This window comes from Protopterus annectens, chromosome 3.part1, assembly GCF_019279795.1.
Source record: "Protopterus annectens isolate FY-2018-M chromosome 3.part1, PAN1.0, whole genome shotgun sequence".
Taxonomy (NCBI): domain Eukaryota; kingdom Metazoa; phylum Chordata; order Ceratodontiformes; family Protopteridae; genus Protopterus; species Protopterus annectens.
The window spans coordinates 203,164,862-203,180,382 of NC_056732.1; the positions used below are offsets into that span (position 1 = coordinate 203,164,862).

Genomic DNA, 15,521 nt, shown 5'->3' on the forward strand with positions numbered 1-15,521 from the left:
CAGAGAGCTGACTTACTCATATAGGACAAGGGATCCCTAATCCATCCCAACATATAAAATCTCATCTGACAGTATGAGTAACAGGTGTTTGATCCCATTTGCACAACTTATTTTGCATGACATGCACAGCAGATGATAAAGGAGGCTAGAAACTCTGCTACTAGAAAGTCATACTTAGCCAAATGGAAAAGGGTTTCTAGTTGGTGCTATAAAAGAGAACTGTCTCCATTCAAAGTAGGAGTTTCCTCTAGATGTTCATTGTGCATACAGCTGCAGTAATTACAGATGGGTTATCTGCCGTCAGGCGGGTCCTCGGTCGGCCGAATTCCAAAGTCTAGGTCCGGCGTCGGTTGTTGTCGCTTTCTTTCCTGACGTTAGTGCGACAGGGGTATATAAGACACAGCCGACGCCATTTTCTTCAGTCTTTTTTGCCGCGCAGTGCCCGAAGCAGAAGCAGTTCGCAAGTGCCGGTCGGCCAGCTCCTGAAATTACGAAAATTTGGAAACCGAAGTCTTCTTTAAAGCTAAGTACCCTGTTGGGGAAACTTTTCTTGCCTCAGACCGATGTCAGACAAAGTTAACAATTGTATTTCTTGTGGGAAGCAAATACCGCATAAGGATTTCCATTCCCTCTGCATACCTTGTTTAGGCCCAGACCACGATGTCTCGGGCTGTCGCTTTTGCGCTACTTTCAATAAACGCACTATTAAGCGTCGGGCGGAGTTCGCCCAGCACTTTTTTGGTAAAGCTTTTGATTATAAAATGTCGTCGGAGACTCCGACTACCGTTTTGTCCAAAAAACGCAAGGACAAAGACTGACACACGATGTCCGTGGTCTCCACCGACACCACGCCAAAACTGGCTACACGTGGTCCGGTTCTCAGCGAGGCGCCTACGCAGCCCCTGACTACCGACGACACTTCTCTGGCGGTGTCTTCTGTAACCGAGACCGCAGGTGCCTCGGCCCATACCCAGACTACAGCTACCGAAGCCACTGTGAGTGTTGAGCCTCCTAATGTGGACAGATCCACTTCCACCCATGGTGTCTTTAGACCCTCATCTTCCTTTTCCATAAAGGCCTTTACTAAGTCCAAATCAGCCATGCATCCCAAGAGGCCTGTTGCACAGGGCCCATCTCCAGGCCCCATGCCTAAAAAGCAGATGCTAAAATGGCTGAGGATTTAATTACTCTTATCAGGGGTTCCCAACCCTCCGGACAAGAGACCCAGAGTGGAGGAAGATTCTCCCTCTTCTGACCAGGGCTCCATTATTTCAGAACATTCTGATGAAGAGGAACACTCGTACTCCCCTTTTGAAGATTCTGATGCAGAGCAGTCCATTCCTTCTGTATCTTCCCCAGAGGATTTTTCTTTTGGGGAAACCTTGCATACCTTGAGGGAACACTTCCATTGGGAAGGCCAAGACTTTTCTGATTCCAAGAAAAGACTTAGGGAATTTCTTTTGCTACCTCAGCACAGACCTCTGGCGATACCTCCTGTCTTGGACATACTTGATGATGTTTACTCGGAGGCTTGCCTTAATCCGGATTCCCTGCCTCCTGCCCCAGTCACGCCTGATAGGTACTACAGAGTTCCTAACTCTCACCAATTTCTTTACAAAGCCATAATGCTGACCCTGAAACCATTTCTCAAGGCCCCAAGGGAATGAAGGCCTCTACTGCTAAGAATCCACTACCTTCCGAAGAGAGTCTAGATCCTTAGAAAGGTGGGGAAAAAAGGTATATACCTCGGCCACCCTAGCCATGAGGGCCTTAAATTGTCAGTTCCATATGCTTAAATATCAGCAGTTTCTGTTATCACAATTAAGGAATAAAATGTCACAACCTGAACAACCAGATTTGAAGGAGTTGCAGGATATGATGCATAGTGCAGAACAAGTGGGTAAACACACCTTACAATGTGGCTATGATGCTCTAGAGGCCTCAAGTAGAGCTGCTGTTACAGGATCAGTCATTCGTAGGCATGCCTGGCTTAGGGAACAAACCTTGCCGGATCATGTTAAAGCTAAACTACTAGATGCTCCTTTACAAAAGGATGTATTATTTGGTACTAATGCTGAGGAGATACTACGGAAAATGGAAGAAAAAGCTAAATCTATGCAAACTGTCAAAGCTTTTCTACAGGTTCAATCCACTATCAATTCTCTGCATTGCCCTTTGGCTTATCTACTGCGCCCAGAGTATTCACGAAATGCCTGGCATCAGTAATTGCCTACTGCAGACTTCAAGGGATACAAATTTACCCTTATTTGGACGATTGCCTGATCCAAGCGGACAGCAAACACATACTTCTGGAACATCTGGCTTATGTAACACGGTTATTGAATTCTCTGGGATACACAGTCAACAAAGAGAAATCCAGGCTAACACCATCTCAGAAAATAACTTTCCTGGGTGCCAACTTGGACACAAACACCCAGATGGGCCTACCTTACGTCAGAAAAACAGGGGCAACTAACTCAGTACTTCAGAATACTAGCAAATTGTACCAGGCTAACTGCAAGGAAAATCCTGCAGGCTCTGGGCTTCATGGCATCTTGCATTCTTCTAATCCCATGTGCAAAGTTGCATATGAGGAAACTTCAATGGTACCTAAAAAACCTATGGTCTCAACACAGCCACAGTTTGGAAACAATAATACCAATAATCCCATGTTTGCAAAAGGAATTTCTATGGTGGGCCCAAGCATGCCAAACAAACACAGGTCTACCATTCTGCAAGCCTCAAGCAAATCAAGTCATCACAACAGGCGCCTCAGACTACGCCTGGGGGGCACACATGACAGACAGGTGCATTCAGAGCAAATGGTCCCAAAAGGAAAAGCACCTTCACATCAATCAAAAGGAAATGCTAGCAGTGATAAATGCAATTACAGCTTTCAAGGACCTCCTGCATCCAGGGCAATTATTGATAAGAACAGACAACACCACAGTAATGTGGTACATAAACAAACAAGGAGGAACACATTCATACCCCTGTGCAGGCTAGCCATGTCACTTTGGAACTTGGCTCTGGAATGGCAAATCGAACTTCAAGCACAGTACCTGCCAGGATTGGAAAACACGCTGGCAGACAATCTAAGCAGAAATATGACAGACCCACACGAATGGAAGTTGCATCCTCAAGTGTTTACAAAGATAATCCAAGTGTGGGGAAGGCCAGACATAGATCTCTTTGCCTCCCACAGGAATCATCAATTGACAAAGTTCTGCTCAAGGACCTTCCATCCAAAGGCCTGGAGAATGGATGCCCTTTCTTTCAGTTGGGCAGCACGGACAGTTTACGCCTTCCCACCTTTGCCTCTTCTGCCCAAGGTGCTCTTGAAAGCAAGAGCAGACAGACCGAAGATGATACTGATAGCTCCAGACTGGCCAAGACAACACTGGTACCCACTCCTGAGGAGCCTAACACATACTCCTCCCTGGACCCTACCTCTAATGCCTCTTCTACTGACTCAGCACAGCTACAAAACTCTTCACAGTCAGCTGAAAACACTCAATCTGGCTGCATGGAAAATTCCTTAACACCACAACAGACCCTACTCTCCAAAGAGGTGCAGGATGTCATTTTGGAGGCCAGAAGGCCATCTACTAGAAAGGCTTACTCCGCAAAATGGAAACGGTTTTGCGCTTGGAATGAGAAAAAAGGCCAGGATCCTAGAAAACTGAATTTGCCTCAGATATTACAGTATCAAGCTGAGCTGTTGAACAGTGGACTTTCATTTTCCTCCATCAAAATTCATGCCTCAGCCATTTCTGCAGAATACAACACTGATCCACCCTTATTCTCTCACCCACTCTTAAGACAGTTCCTCAGAGGGGCTAAGAATATAAGACCTCCAAGGAAACAACCAATACCAGCCTGGGATCTTAATTACATTCTAGAAAAATTAACATTGCCTCCCTTTGAACCAGCTGCCTCAACAGATTTTCAATATTTGCCCTGGAAAACAGCTTTCCTTCTGGCCAATACCTCAGCTCGTAGGGTTTCGGAACTACAAGCCCTCATGGCTGTGCAGCATTTTCTCATCTTCCATCAGGACAGGGTTTCCCTACGAACCAACCTGTCATTTATGACTAAGGTAGTATCCAGGGTAGCTTTAAATCAGGCCATACACTTACCTACCTTTTACCCCAATCCTCAAAACAAAGGGGAAAGGCTGCTACATTCCTTAGACATCCATAGACAGCTACGTTACTATTTGGACAGAACAAAGCCTTTCAGGAAATCAGAACAACTCTTTGTGTCCTATGCTGTAGGAGCTCAAGGGAAGCCAATTTCCAAACAGACAATTTCAAAATGGATAGGTCACTGCATACGGTTTTGTTACTCCTTTCATGGCAAATCTGTTCCTACAGGCATCAGATCCCACTCCACAAGGGCCACAGCTACCTCTACAGCCTTCCTCAGAGGAGTCCCTACCAAAGATATTTTGGAGGCAGCCACTTGGAGTTCTGTGCATACCTTCACAAAACACTACCACCTGCCTTTATACTCCAAAACTAGAGCAGGCTTTGCCACTGCTGTCTTGCAGGGCATTCTGGCTCCTCCCAGTTCCATCTAGTGCCTACCACCCTGTGCGTAGCTTTGGGATTCTACCCATCTGTAATTACTGCAGCTGTATGCACGATGAACATAGTACAGTTTTGTACCTACCATAAATGTAGATGTTCGAGTGCTAATACAGCTGCAGTACAGGTTTCCCTCCCTCCTTCCCCTCTTGGTAAAGGCCTAGTGGCTAACACCTCCTCATACAACCTGATTGGGTTATCCTTCAATGGTGTATTTGCTTGCAACTACTGATTTTTGATTATATTGCATTGCATGATTATATATATAATTTATGTATTGCCTTCCTTCTGGGGGCACCTGACATCTGGGGCAAGAAAGACTGAAGAAAATGGCGTCGGCTGTGTCTTATATACCCCTGTCGCAATGACGTCAGGAAAGAAAGCGACAACAACCGACGCCGGACCTAGACTTTGGAATTCGGCCGACCGAGGACCCGCCTGACGGCAGAGAACCCATCTGTAATTACTGCAGCTGTATTAGCACTCAAACATCTACATTTATGGTAGGTACAAAACTGTACTTTCTTTACTACCTGTGTGAATTGCATGACTCAGGCCTAGTATACACTTCAATCAAGGTATACCTTTATTGGGAAACATAACATTAAGACATGGACAGTATTTAATACAGTTGTACAAAACATTTATCAGGTCAATTTTGGAATGCAATAATGTGTTAATGATTTATAATCTTGAACAACGGAACTGACTAGAATCAGTACAAAGAAGGTTTACAAAACGAGTTTTGTCCTTATCTGATATGAGATATTTTGACATGTAAAACAATGGGCTTGTTCACAATACACTGCCTTAGAGGGCAATTAATATTGGCTTACAATGTATTACATAATGATATGTTATTAGCCTCTGACTCTGAATATTAATGGCAACGTAAGGGCACACAAACATGCAAATTGATCATTAAAGATAAAAATGTAGAACATGAATAAGAAGGTCATTTGAAAAACAACAGAATACTACTTTTATGGAATAAATTTCCATTATGTATATGTAGTTCTCCATCAATTAAGGCATTTAATGAAAATATTGATTTCTGGATTGTCATCTGGGTAAGTGATGAATCAGTATCCTTGATGGTCTTAGGGCCTGAATATATGAACCTTTTCAGCCATTTTGTCTTTGGATCTCCCCTTTTATCCTTATTTTAAGTCAGATAGTTTTTGAAATGAGTTTTACTTGTTAGACATCCTAGGAAACAGGTGGCACCTCTTTGAGATCTTAACTTTGTATTGGAAAAGCAGCCCTCTCTCTCTCTACTTTTGAACCTGCAGCCAGTTCTTCAAAATATCATAATGCAAGACATGTTGCTTGTTGCTCTGACTTCAGCTAGATGGGTATTTGAATTGCAGGCCCTTATGCTTATGCAGCCTTTTCCGATTTTCTATAAAGACATAAGACAGGGTGAGTCTTAGAACCAGTGCTTCCTTTGTGCCAAAGGTTGTTTCTGTATTTACTTCAAACCAGACTATTTATTTCCCTGTGTTCTTTCTGAAGCCTAAAAAGAGAGCAGAAAAAATCCTTCATACTTTCAATGTCAATGTTTTACCTAGGCAGGAGTAAAGATTTCAGAAAATCTAACCACGTTTTTGTTTCCTTTGATGGAAAAAAAAGAAAGAACAAATATGTATCTAAACAGACCTTTTTCGGATGAATGTCACAGGCTATTCAGATTTTTTAGTCTCACCATGGTACAAGACCCTCTCAGAAAGTCAGCACTCAATCTACTTGAGCTGTAGCCCCTTCTGGGGATTTTTGGAAAAGGGTGAACTGTTTATTTTAGAGGCAGTTTTTTTATCTTTAGTGCACACCCTTAACAGGAACAACAAGCTAAACTCAGTTTCCAGAGCTAGAGCAGGTTTTGGTAAAGCTATCAAGCCATCTACTTTTGGTTCCTAAGTTATGACAGTTATCCTATGTAGATAAAAGCTACTAAAACATTGTGCTAAAGAAGAACACGTTATGTTTATGTTAATTAACTTAGTAAATGTTTGTATAGATCACTGTCACGATATAAGCACCCTCCTGCCATCCTCCAGGTCTCTTCCTAGGCCTGGGTAGGGAACCCTGTTTTACCCCTACCTCTCCTGACTTGACAGTGCATTCTCTACTGGGCTTCCCTCCTGAAATGACATAGCATTCTCTTCTTGGCTTGACAAAATTATTGTAGAGCTTTAGGCTTCAGCCTCCCTTTTTTTGGCAAAGAAGGCTCTGTCTTTTGGCACACCAATATGTATTGTCTAATACTAGCAGATAATCTCATGCTTAGAGTGGATGTACTGTGCATGAGGAAGATGTCCAAAGCTTTGTAGATTGGCCAGATATCTGATCCTTAACAGAGTACGTCTATATAGTCACAACAATGATCTATTTGATTATCTACTGTTTTGGTAAGTTAAGTTACACAACTGTAGTTTATATTCTCCACCCGTATTGGTGCCTGTGATCATTGTACTTTGGCTTGGAATGCTGTTTGTGCAGAGAAATTTGAAATCCATTTGCAGCAAATATACTTTTGAGGGAAGGAAATATTTAGCAGGTTAATGTAATCGTTGTTCTTTTGTTTATTTGCAGCATTTTCCTGGGCAGACAAGAAGAAAGTACAGCTCCTGCTCCACAATATTCTTAGACGACAGCACTGTCAGCCAGCCTAACCTCAAGTACACCATTAAATGGTGGGTTCTACAGAGGAATAGTTTGTAATGTTGTGTTTGCCTTGTGTTGTCATGGGCACATTGGAAGTACCTGTGACTTGAATGAGGTTTACCTTGTTTTCAGATGGTCAATGTTTTGAATATTTGATATTTGTTCTCTAGTACATGCTGCTGTGAAGAATTGTTAAGCTGCAGCTGATGGTAAAGTGAAAATGTAAAACCACCTTGTCTTAAATGATATCATATGCTGGTTTCTTAAAATTAGAATAGTGTGATCTAAACACCAGATATTCTAGGTACATCTCTGACTATGCATTTGTAGGGACTGCATCACAAAATGCGGACATTTGGTTCCAGTTGTGCACATAGTTGCATTGTCAGTTTCATGGATTTCATTTATTTGTATACTTGATGCTACTTTTACCTTGACTGTCAACAGCCAAGCATCTTACTGAAAAAGTAATAGTATTTACACTTAATTTTCTTTTTTAATTGGATACCAGGATGCAGTACCCACAGTGCTGTACTGCATACTTCTGCTTAGCCTTGATGCTCAGTTTTGCCATCTCCAGAGACTCTCTTGCAGCAGCTACACTTCTGGTGCAGTGGGCATCAGTCAACATTTTGACCTTTGAGATAGGTGATCTGATGTTGACGGCTCATTGCCTTTCCTCCCCAACATATGCTCTTCCAGGTTTGGGGCTGCTAGGCAGATCCGGAGCATCTGAAGCATGCTCAGGGTAAATGTTTTTACATCATAGAGCCAACTATTTTTTCATAATTGTTTAGTTAAAAAACTGTCTGGTGGGTTTTTTTCTGCTAGGGATGAGGTATGGTGCAGATGGCAAGAAAAGAAAGTTGTTTCTGAGCACAGATCCTTCACTTTCTGGTGCTCATTGCTTCTGCATTCCATTCACTTTTATGGTATATTGTTAACCTGGATTAGGAAAAAATGGTGTTATAATAGCTTGATGGTTTACTTGCTTTTGGCTTGCATATGCTAGAAAAAACTCTCTGGTTAATATTGTGTAATTAACAAGGTATCTCACAACGTGTTTACTTCTGTTATGCAGTTTTTGTTCAGATGTCTTGTTAAAGAAACCTAAGGCATGATATTCAGTGACTGTTTAATCATCATTCTAGCAACTATGCAAAAACACAACAGCAGGATCTTTGGCCTGTCTTTATTTTTCTTAGTATGCTCTGGCTTGCAAAAAAAGGCAGAGAGGAATTTATTTTTGTCTTTTTGTTTATTCATCACTTTTACCCATTACTCTCCTTATCTAACTTCTACTGCTCCCCATGTCAAGAAGTGGCTACCTAGTAAAACGTTACCTTCTAATACATCTTTACTGGTTAAATCTCACAGGTACTTGAAGGGATATAGTAGTAAAACTGTATTTATAAACAGGTGGGAAGGCAAGTACAGGCAGAATTGCCTCCCAGTTCAGGCAGTGAAAAATTCCTATAAAGTCTTTTTGTCCTGTATATCTATTTTTTCCTAGGTGTAGCATCCAAGCAGTGGTTAAGTACAGTTTTATGTTTTAGTTTATCTAGTTGGTACACTGGATGGCAAAAGAGAGATTTTAAAGTGGATTTTATTGTACCTTCTTGTGGTTTGTCATTTCATAATTTCTGTGCTGTGTTTTGTGTGTCTGTCTAAAGACATAAGAAGCTGAAAAGCTGCAAGGTAGTATTCATGGCCCTAAGTTTCATAGTTATACAATGACTATCTTCGCAGAGCGTAGCTACACCTATGTACAAATATATTGAACGCTTGTTGCTACACACACACACACACACACACACACACACACACACACACACACACACACACACACACACACACACACTTTGCCTAATGGGTGGTGGCTAACTCTGGACAGCCATCTTGTACATGTATCAACTATTATGGAAATAAATGGCATAATTTTCACATGCATAAATGTCTTCCATGCATAGCACAGCAGGAAATGATTTCTGGCCTACAGACAAAACTGTTCTTTAAAAAACGTATGTATTTCACAAAATGTTAAAATATCCATGTATGTAATTGAAGTAATCTGCATTTACCTATGAATGTGTATATCTATATGCGTACATACGCATAAACAGATTCATGTAATATTTACTACATGTTTGTAATTATGTTATATGTATGGGTCTAGCTCATAAGCACAAAAGTACGAACTTCAAAAGATTGAGACTAGGCTGCCAAAAATTCATAATAAAAGCCGATAACGAACCATAGAGCATTGAACATCTGCACAGCACCATGGAGTGAACAAAATAACTATCCAAATGTTTTTGCACCCCCACACCCCCCTGCAGATTACATATAGCAACATAGAGATTGCACTGCAGTTGGAAATGGGCAAAACCCCAGACCCAGCTGTATCATGATCTTGTGCAATAACTTACCTGCCCATTTGATATTCTGTAAGTCACTGTTTTCAGCTTTCATTGTTATGGAGTTTGGGCATTCTGGCCTCGATCTTTTGAAGTATGACTTGATGTTCTCTGCCTGAATATGGCTGATACTTGTCTGCATTTGATTTTGAATTGAAGTTTTTCATTTAAGGTTTGATTACTTTTATTTTTCATCTTTTATATTGCATTTTGTTTTGTTTTAATGTTTTTGTTCTTTTGGGAGCTTTACGAGGTCTTGGCTAAAGTCATTTAGAAAAGTTAGAAAATAATTCCTTTGCAGACAGTGAATAGCATCCAGCTAATTAGCGGAAGAAGCTGAGAAATAGTATTCCTCATTTAACTAGAAATATTTGGAGGAATCTTTAGCTGTAGTGCTTGACTGACTTGTTGTTCTCTGCCTGACTATTGCTGATCTCTGTCTGCATTTGAGTTTTCCCACCTGCCTGCTAGGCTCACTGTTGTTGTGCTGTTAAACTTGGTGGCTTTTGAGTTGCCAGCCCCTACTATAAATCTGATTTTGGGAACTCCTCCCAGTCGCATCTCATAGGATCATAGGAAGTTATTAGGTTAATGGCCTTAGGGCCCCTACAAGCCAAGTTCTTACCCTTTATTTCCATGATCAGCACCTATTGTTCCTGTCCAAGCAGGACACAGGTGGAACTCTCATGGTGAATTTACGGTCACCCATCCAGTCCAGATTGCATTTGAAGAGGGCCAAAGAGGTGCTTTGACATGAAATGGGAATCTGTTCCAAAGGTGTGGTAACCACGGGGAGATAAATCTGTACCTCCAGCAGGTTTTATTAATGTCACATACCAGATTAAGGTCTTTAGAGTGAGTAACCCATATACCATTTATCAATCAGATATGCAGCATTTCCAGTAAAGCAGGGTCAGAGATTGCCTTGTATGCTAGGCAGAAATCACCTCTGAGTAGTCTGTATGAAACAGAATAAAGTGACAGTGATTTCTGATGATTCCCATAGGACAGATGCTGAAGACCTTGAATTTTCCTTGTGAGGAACCTTTGTGGTTTCTCCAATTGCTGCAGGTGCTTGGAAAGGTACATACCAAAAGGGAAATTGTACTCAATTTTTGGTCTGATGAAGGAAGAGTACAGGGAGGTTATAACTTCTTTTTTCTGGATGCAATGGTCTTACTTATGAGATGAGCAATATAGAATGCCCTTCTTACCACTGTGGAGACATGGTGGTTAAAGGTAAGGTTGCTGTCAACCTGTGTGCCCAGTTCTGTCACCACTGAGTGCGTACTATTGATGTGGTAGTTAGCAGTATCACCGCTTTTACCGAAAGGAATTTTAGTAGTTTTTTTTGGATTGAGTTTAAGGCCGTGACTTTGGCACCAATCATTTGTTTGTGTAGGGACCTCTTATAGGATCTTGACATCATTTGGAGATTCTGTAACCACTCCCAGTTTGCAGTCATCAGCAAACTTTGTCAGCCACAGACCTTTCAGTTTTTGCTTATACTTCAGAGAAATAGATTCCAAGCAGTAGAGGTCCCAGGACAGATTCCTGTGGAACACCACTGGTTACAGGTCTGTTGTTGGAGGTGGATTCCCCTATTTTGACTGTATGAGTTCTGTCAGTGAGCCAGTTAGCGACCCACCTAATGATAAAAGGGTTGATGCCTTGTTGGGTGAGTTTGTCATTGATGCCTGAGTGGGGGATAGTGTCAAATACCTTGTCTAGCCCAGGTAGGCTGTAAGCACAGATTTCCCATTGTCCAGAGCCTTGGTGACTGTCTCGAAGAAGTCCACCAGGTTTAACAGGCATGATCTCCCTTTGACAAATCCAAACCAAGTAGGGTCAAGTGTTTAGAGATTACCTATATATTTGATGATAAGGTCCATGATGATTTGCTCCATGGCTTGCAGATAAGGTTAGTCAGCCTAATAGGTCTGTAGTTCCCAGAAGCAGTGGAAGCACCACCTTTGTGCAAGGGAGTAATGGTGGCTGTTTTCCATTCAGCTGGTATGAAGCTGGTGCTTAGACTATGATTGAAAAGAGTACCCATTGGTGTTGCTAATTCATATTGGAGCCCATGTAGGATGTAGCCTGGGATGTTATCAGGTCCCATCGATGCTGTGTTTTTGGCCTTAGGGAGACATTTATGACCTGCTTTTTAGACATGCAAGGTAGGGGATAGGTGGTAGGGATGTCATTAGGTACATATGGCAGGGACAGGGAAGTGAATTTTTCACAGAACATGTCAGCCAACAGGTTAGCTAAGTCCACAGGCTCAGTATATGTAGTGTCATTAACTACTAGTTTGGCACAAATCTGGGCCTTTCGTTTTAGGTTACGGATGTAACTGTAGAATGCTTTGCGGTTATCCTTTGTTGAGGAAGCTAATTTGGACTTGTATTTTACTTTCGGAGGACTTCACAAGAAGTCTTATTTGCTTGTTTAAGCTGAAGAGAGAGTGTTTCCAGTTTAGGAGGGTTCATTCCCTCTTACTCTTAGACAGCAATTTCTTCCTCTTATTGTAAAGCCTGTTAATGGCAGTTGTCCTCCAGGCAGGTTTGCTGTTACTTGAGGAGCTTGTTTTGGTCCTATCAGGTATCGCTGAGTCAATGCAGGTATACAGGTGTTCATATAAAGCATTGATGTAGAGCTCAGCATAGTTGTCAGTTCCATCTGAGGGAGGATGTGTAGTGAAGCTATTTATACCATACTGTAAGAGGTTATAATCTGCTTTGGACGTTTTTTTAGTTTAGTTGCTGCTGGGGGGGGGGGTGTCAGGTGTGATAGTTACTTCAAATGAGACAGATTTGTGGTCAGATCTCACCAGGGAGGACCTCACAGTGGGGATGCTACAGTGGTCTGCCACATTGGTAAGCATCAGATCTAGGATGTTGCCACCCCGTTGTGGGGGTGTCAACCAGCTAGTCCAGGGCATTGGAGTTAGCAAAGTCAAGGAACCTTTGGGCAAGTGAATTTGGGCATGAGTAATTTACCCAGTCAATGGATGGGTAGTTAAAGTCACCCAAAACCATGGTGTTTGGATGTATCTTGATAGACTCAAGTAGATCCAAATAGGCAGAGTGGGTGTCCTGATTCATGGAGGGGTCCTGTAGCTGGCAGTAACTTGAACAGGTGTCCTACTGACAGTTAATTGCACCTGAATTGTCTCCAGGGAATCATACTGTTTAACCAATCTGGAGGTGTATTTATCTTTAATGAATATTGATACACTACCTTCTTTTGATTTCACACCTTCAGTTTGAGGTCTGAATGTGTGTAAAGAGGTGTAACTTGGTGTGGCTGGTGTGTTCTCCACAGCCTTGAACCAGGACTGCGTGACTGCACAAATGTCTGAGTCTTCCAAGGTGAGGACAGCTTCCAGTGAGTGCAGTTTCATGTTGAGACTCCTAGTGTTTAACAGCATAACCTTGAGGTTGTTTTTACATGGAGTTTTTACATTGGGAACTTTGTGCTTGAGAAACTGCCTAAAAAGGCACTATGGGGATGGCAAGAGCCTTAGCCAGTAGACAGAATCCCAGGGTGACAGATGAAGACCATCTCTGGCAAAGCATTGAGGTCTGTCAATCATGTCATGCCAGACTGACACGTAGTGGATCTTCTTAGAATGACACCGGAAACTAAGTTGATTATTGAAATCAATCATTTTCTGTTTGTATTGAGGCATTGTCCTAGGTGAAAGTGAAATGCAGTTGAAGGCTATGGTCATACCTGCCTGAGACACAGTCTGAGAGCTCAGTCATGCCTCTCTTCATATAGTCCAGAGTGGTACATCTCAAATCGTTCAACCCAACATGGACTATGACAGAGGCATAACAATACCCGTTGTTGAGAGACTTTAGTGCATGTATGATATGGCATATGCTGGCACCTGACAGACAGCTAACAGTGACCTTTTCCTTATCCAGCCTGGTAAGAGGGACATCAGTGTGTCTCACGATGGAATCACCTATGTGTTTTGCCTTAAGGGTTTGACCAGTGAGACACTGGTGCATGAGCTGTTATGTGTAATGTGTTCCGCAGAGTAAGTATTATGTGTACCGTGCTTGTGTTTGTGTTGGGGAGGTGTCTGGTGTTTAGGTGTATTTCTGGTGAGGACCTCTGGCATACATAGGTATGTGTAATGTGGGTTTGGGTGGAATAGGAGGTGAAGTTTGCATGCTGGCAACCCAATTATTGCCATATGTACTGACTGTTGTGTGAGAGAACATGGATTCAAGGTTCTTAATATAGTTGAATCTCTCACACGTTGTAAAGGGTTTTTGGTGAACATGAGGCAGTTGTTATACTGCCTCAGGATGCCCATATTGACCAAGCTGGCTGGAGAAACTCTTGGAAATTGCCCGTTCATAGTGATAAGTAAATTTATATGATCAGGAAAAGAGGTCACACTTAGAAGAGGCCAGTGTGTGAGAGGTGTTTTGGTATCTCTGAGGCTAGGCTTAGTGTTCCACCTGACAAGTAGACAAGGGCCGTGAGAAACCTCTAAGGGAAAATTTAACAAGCAAAATGTTTGCATCTATAACCAACACTGCATGGCAGTACACGATCGAGTGCTACATGCAAACAAGTGCAAATGTGGGGCTTGCTTAAATAAAACAAGAAAATACCCTTTTTAGCTCAAACTTGCTAGTAAGAATGCTCTCTCTGAGGTCTATTCCAATCACACTCGATTAGATGGGACCCAGACAACACTCTCCTCAAACAAGGGTGCATTAGGGCCTTCACCAGCAAAGGTGACTTGAAGTTGATGCTGAGAAATTGCAAAACAGACCCAGAAGTAGCAGACTTGGAAATGGTTAATGCTACAGCTGAACTAGTATAGTGTACAGTGAAATGTGACGAAAAATAGTTCAGACAGTGGAATGCAAATACAAATTAAAAGTGCAATATTAGAGCAAAAACAAGCACTTACAGTTAGTTGGAAGCAACGGATGGGTTCATAGGTTGGTACTGGGCTATCTGTCTGAAGGCATATATTAGCCCAGCCACGTTGTGTGGTATTCACCGCCCCTTTAGTAGTTCCCTAGACCCTTGTACTAGCAGCTAGTACCCTTGGCCCCTATCTAGTAGTGCTGTTGGTGTGATCCCCGGTGTGAACTTGGTTACCCAGATATTTCAGTATCTCAGTGAAGCACTGGTTTTAGTGCCCAAGTGATACCAAACAGTCTAGATTCAATGAGTCTGAATCTAACCTGTGCTATAAAATGCAGAAATACTAGAAATTCAAAGTGCATAAAATCACAGTCACAACAGCAGAAAGCAGTTTAAATAATGCAGCAATTCCCAGCATAGAAGGGTGCAAGCCACACTCCCACCACAAAAGTCTAGACTACAAATCTTCCTAATGTAAAACTGGTTTTGGTGCACAAGTGCTTAAGCCAGAAATAAGACACTTCAGAATAACAGACTCAATAGGTCTTCAACCAGCAGTTTCCAGCTAGAAGGTTGTACACTATCCTCTTTGCCACAATAGTTTAGACCACAAATCCTCATAATGTAAAGTTATTGGTTTGGAACCAAAGTGCTTACACCACAATAAAGACATTTAGAATAACAGGCACAATAAGCATTCCTCAGCAGTTCCCAGCTTAGAAGGGTGTAGGCCACACTCTCCTGCCACAAGAATCTAGACCACAACCCTACCAATGTAAAGTAACTGGTTTGGACCCCAAGTGCTTAAACCAGAACTAAGACACTTTCAGAATAACAGATACAATGAGCCTTCAACCAGCAAATCCCCAGCTTAGAAGGATGTAGGCTATACTCTTCAGCCACAAGAGTTGAGACCACAAATCTTCCTAATGTAAAATAACTGGTTTGCAAC

At 42.1% G+C, this 15,521-nt stretch overlaps 1 protein-coding gene across 1 annotated transcript in view; it reads left to right on the plus strand.

The window, feature by feature from the left end:
* The window catches only part of CCNY (cyclin Y), a 1,275,181-nt gene that overhangs the window by 901,717 nt on the left and 357,943 nt on the right, over positions 1 to 15,521 (plus strand). Inside the window, exon 4 of the mRNA XM_044066715.1 lies at positions 7,182 to 7,282. Within this exon, the coding sequence (XP_043922650.1) occupies positions 7,182 to 7,282 (101 nt within the window). The remainder of the gene's footprint in view (positions 1 to 7,181; positions 7,283 to 15,521) is intronic.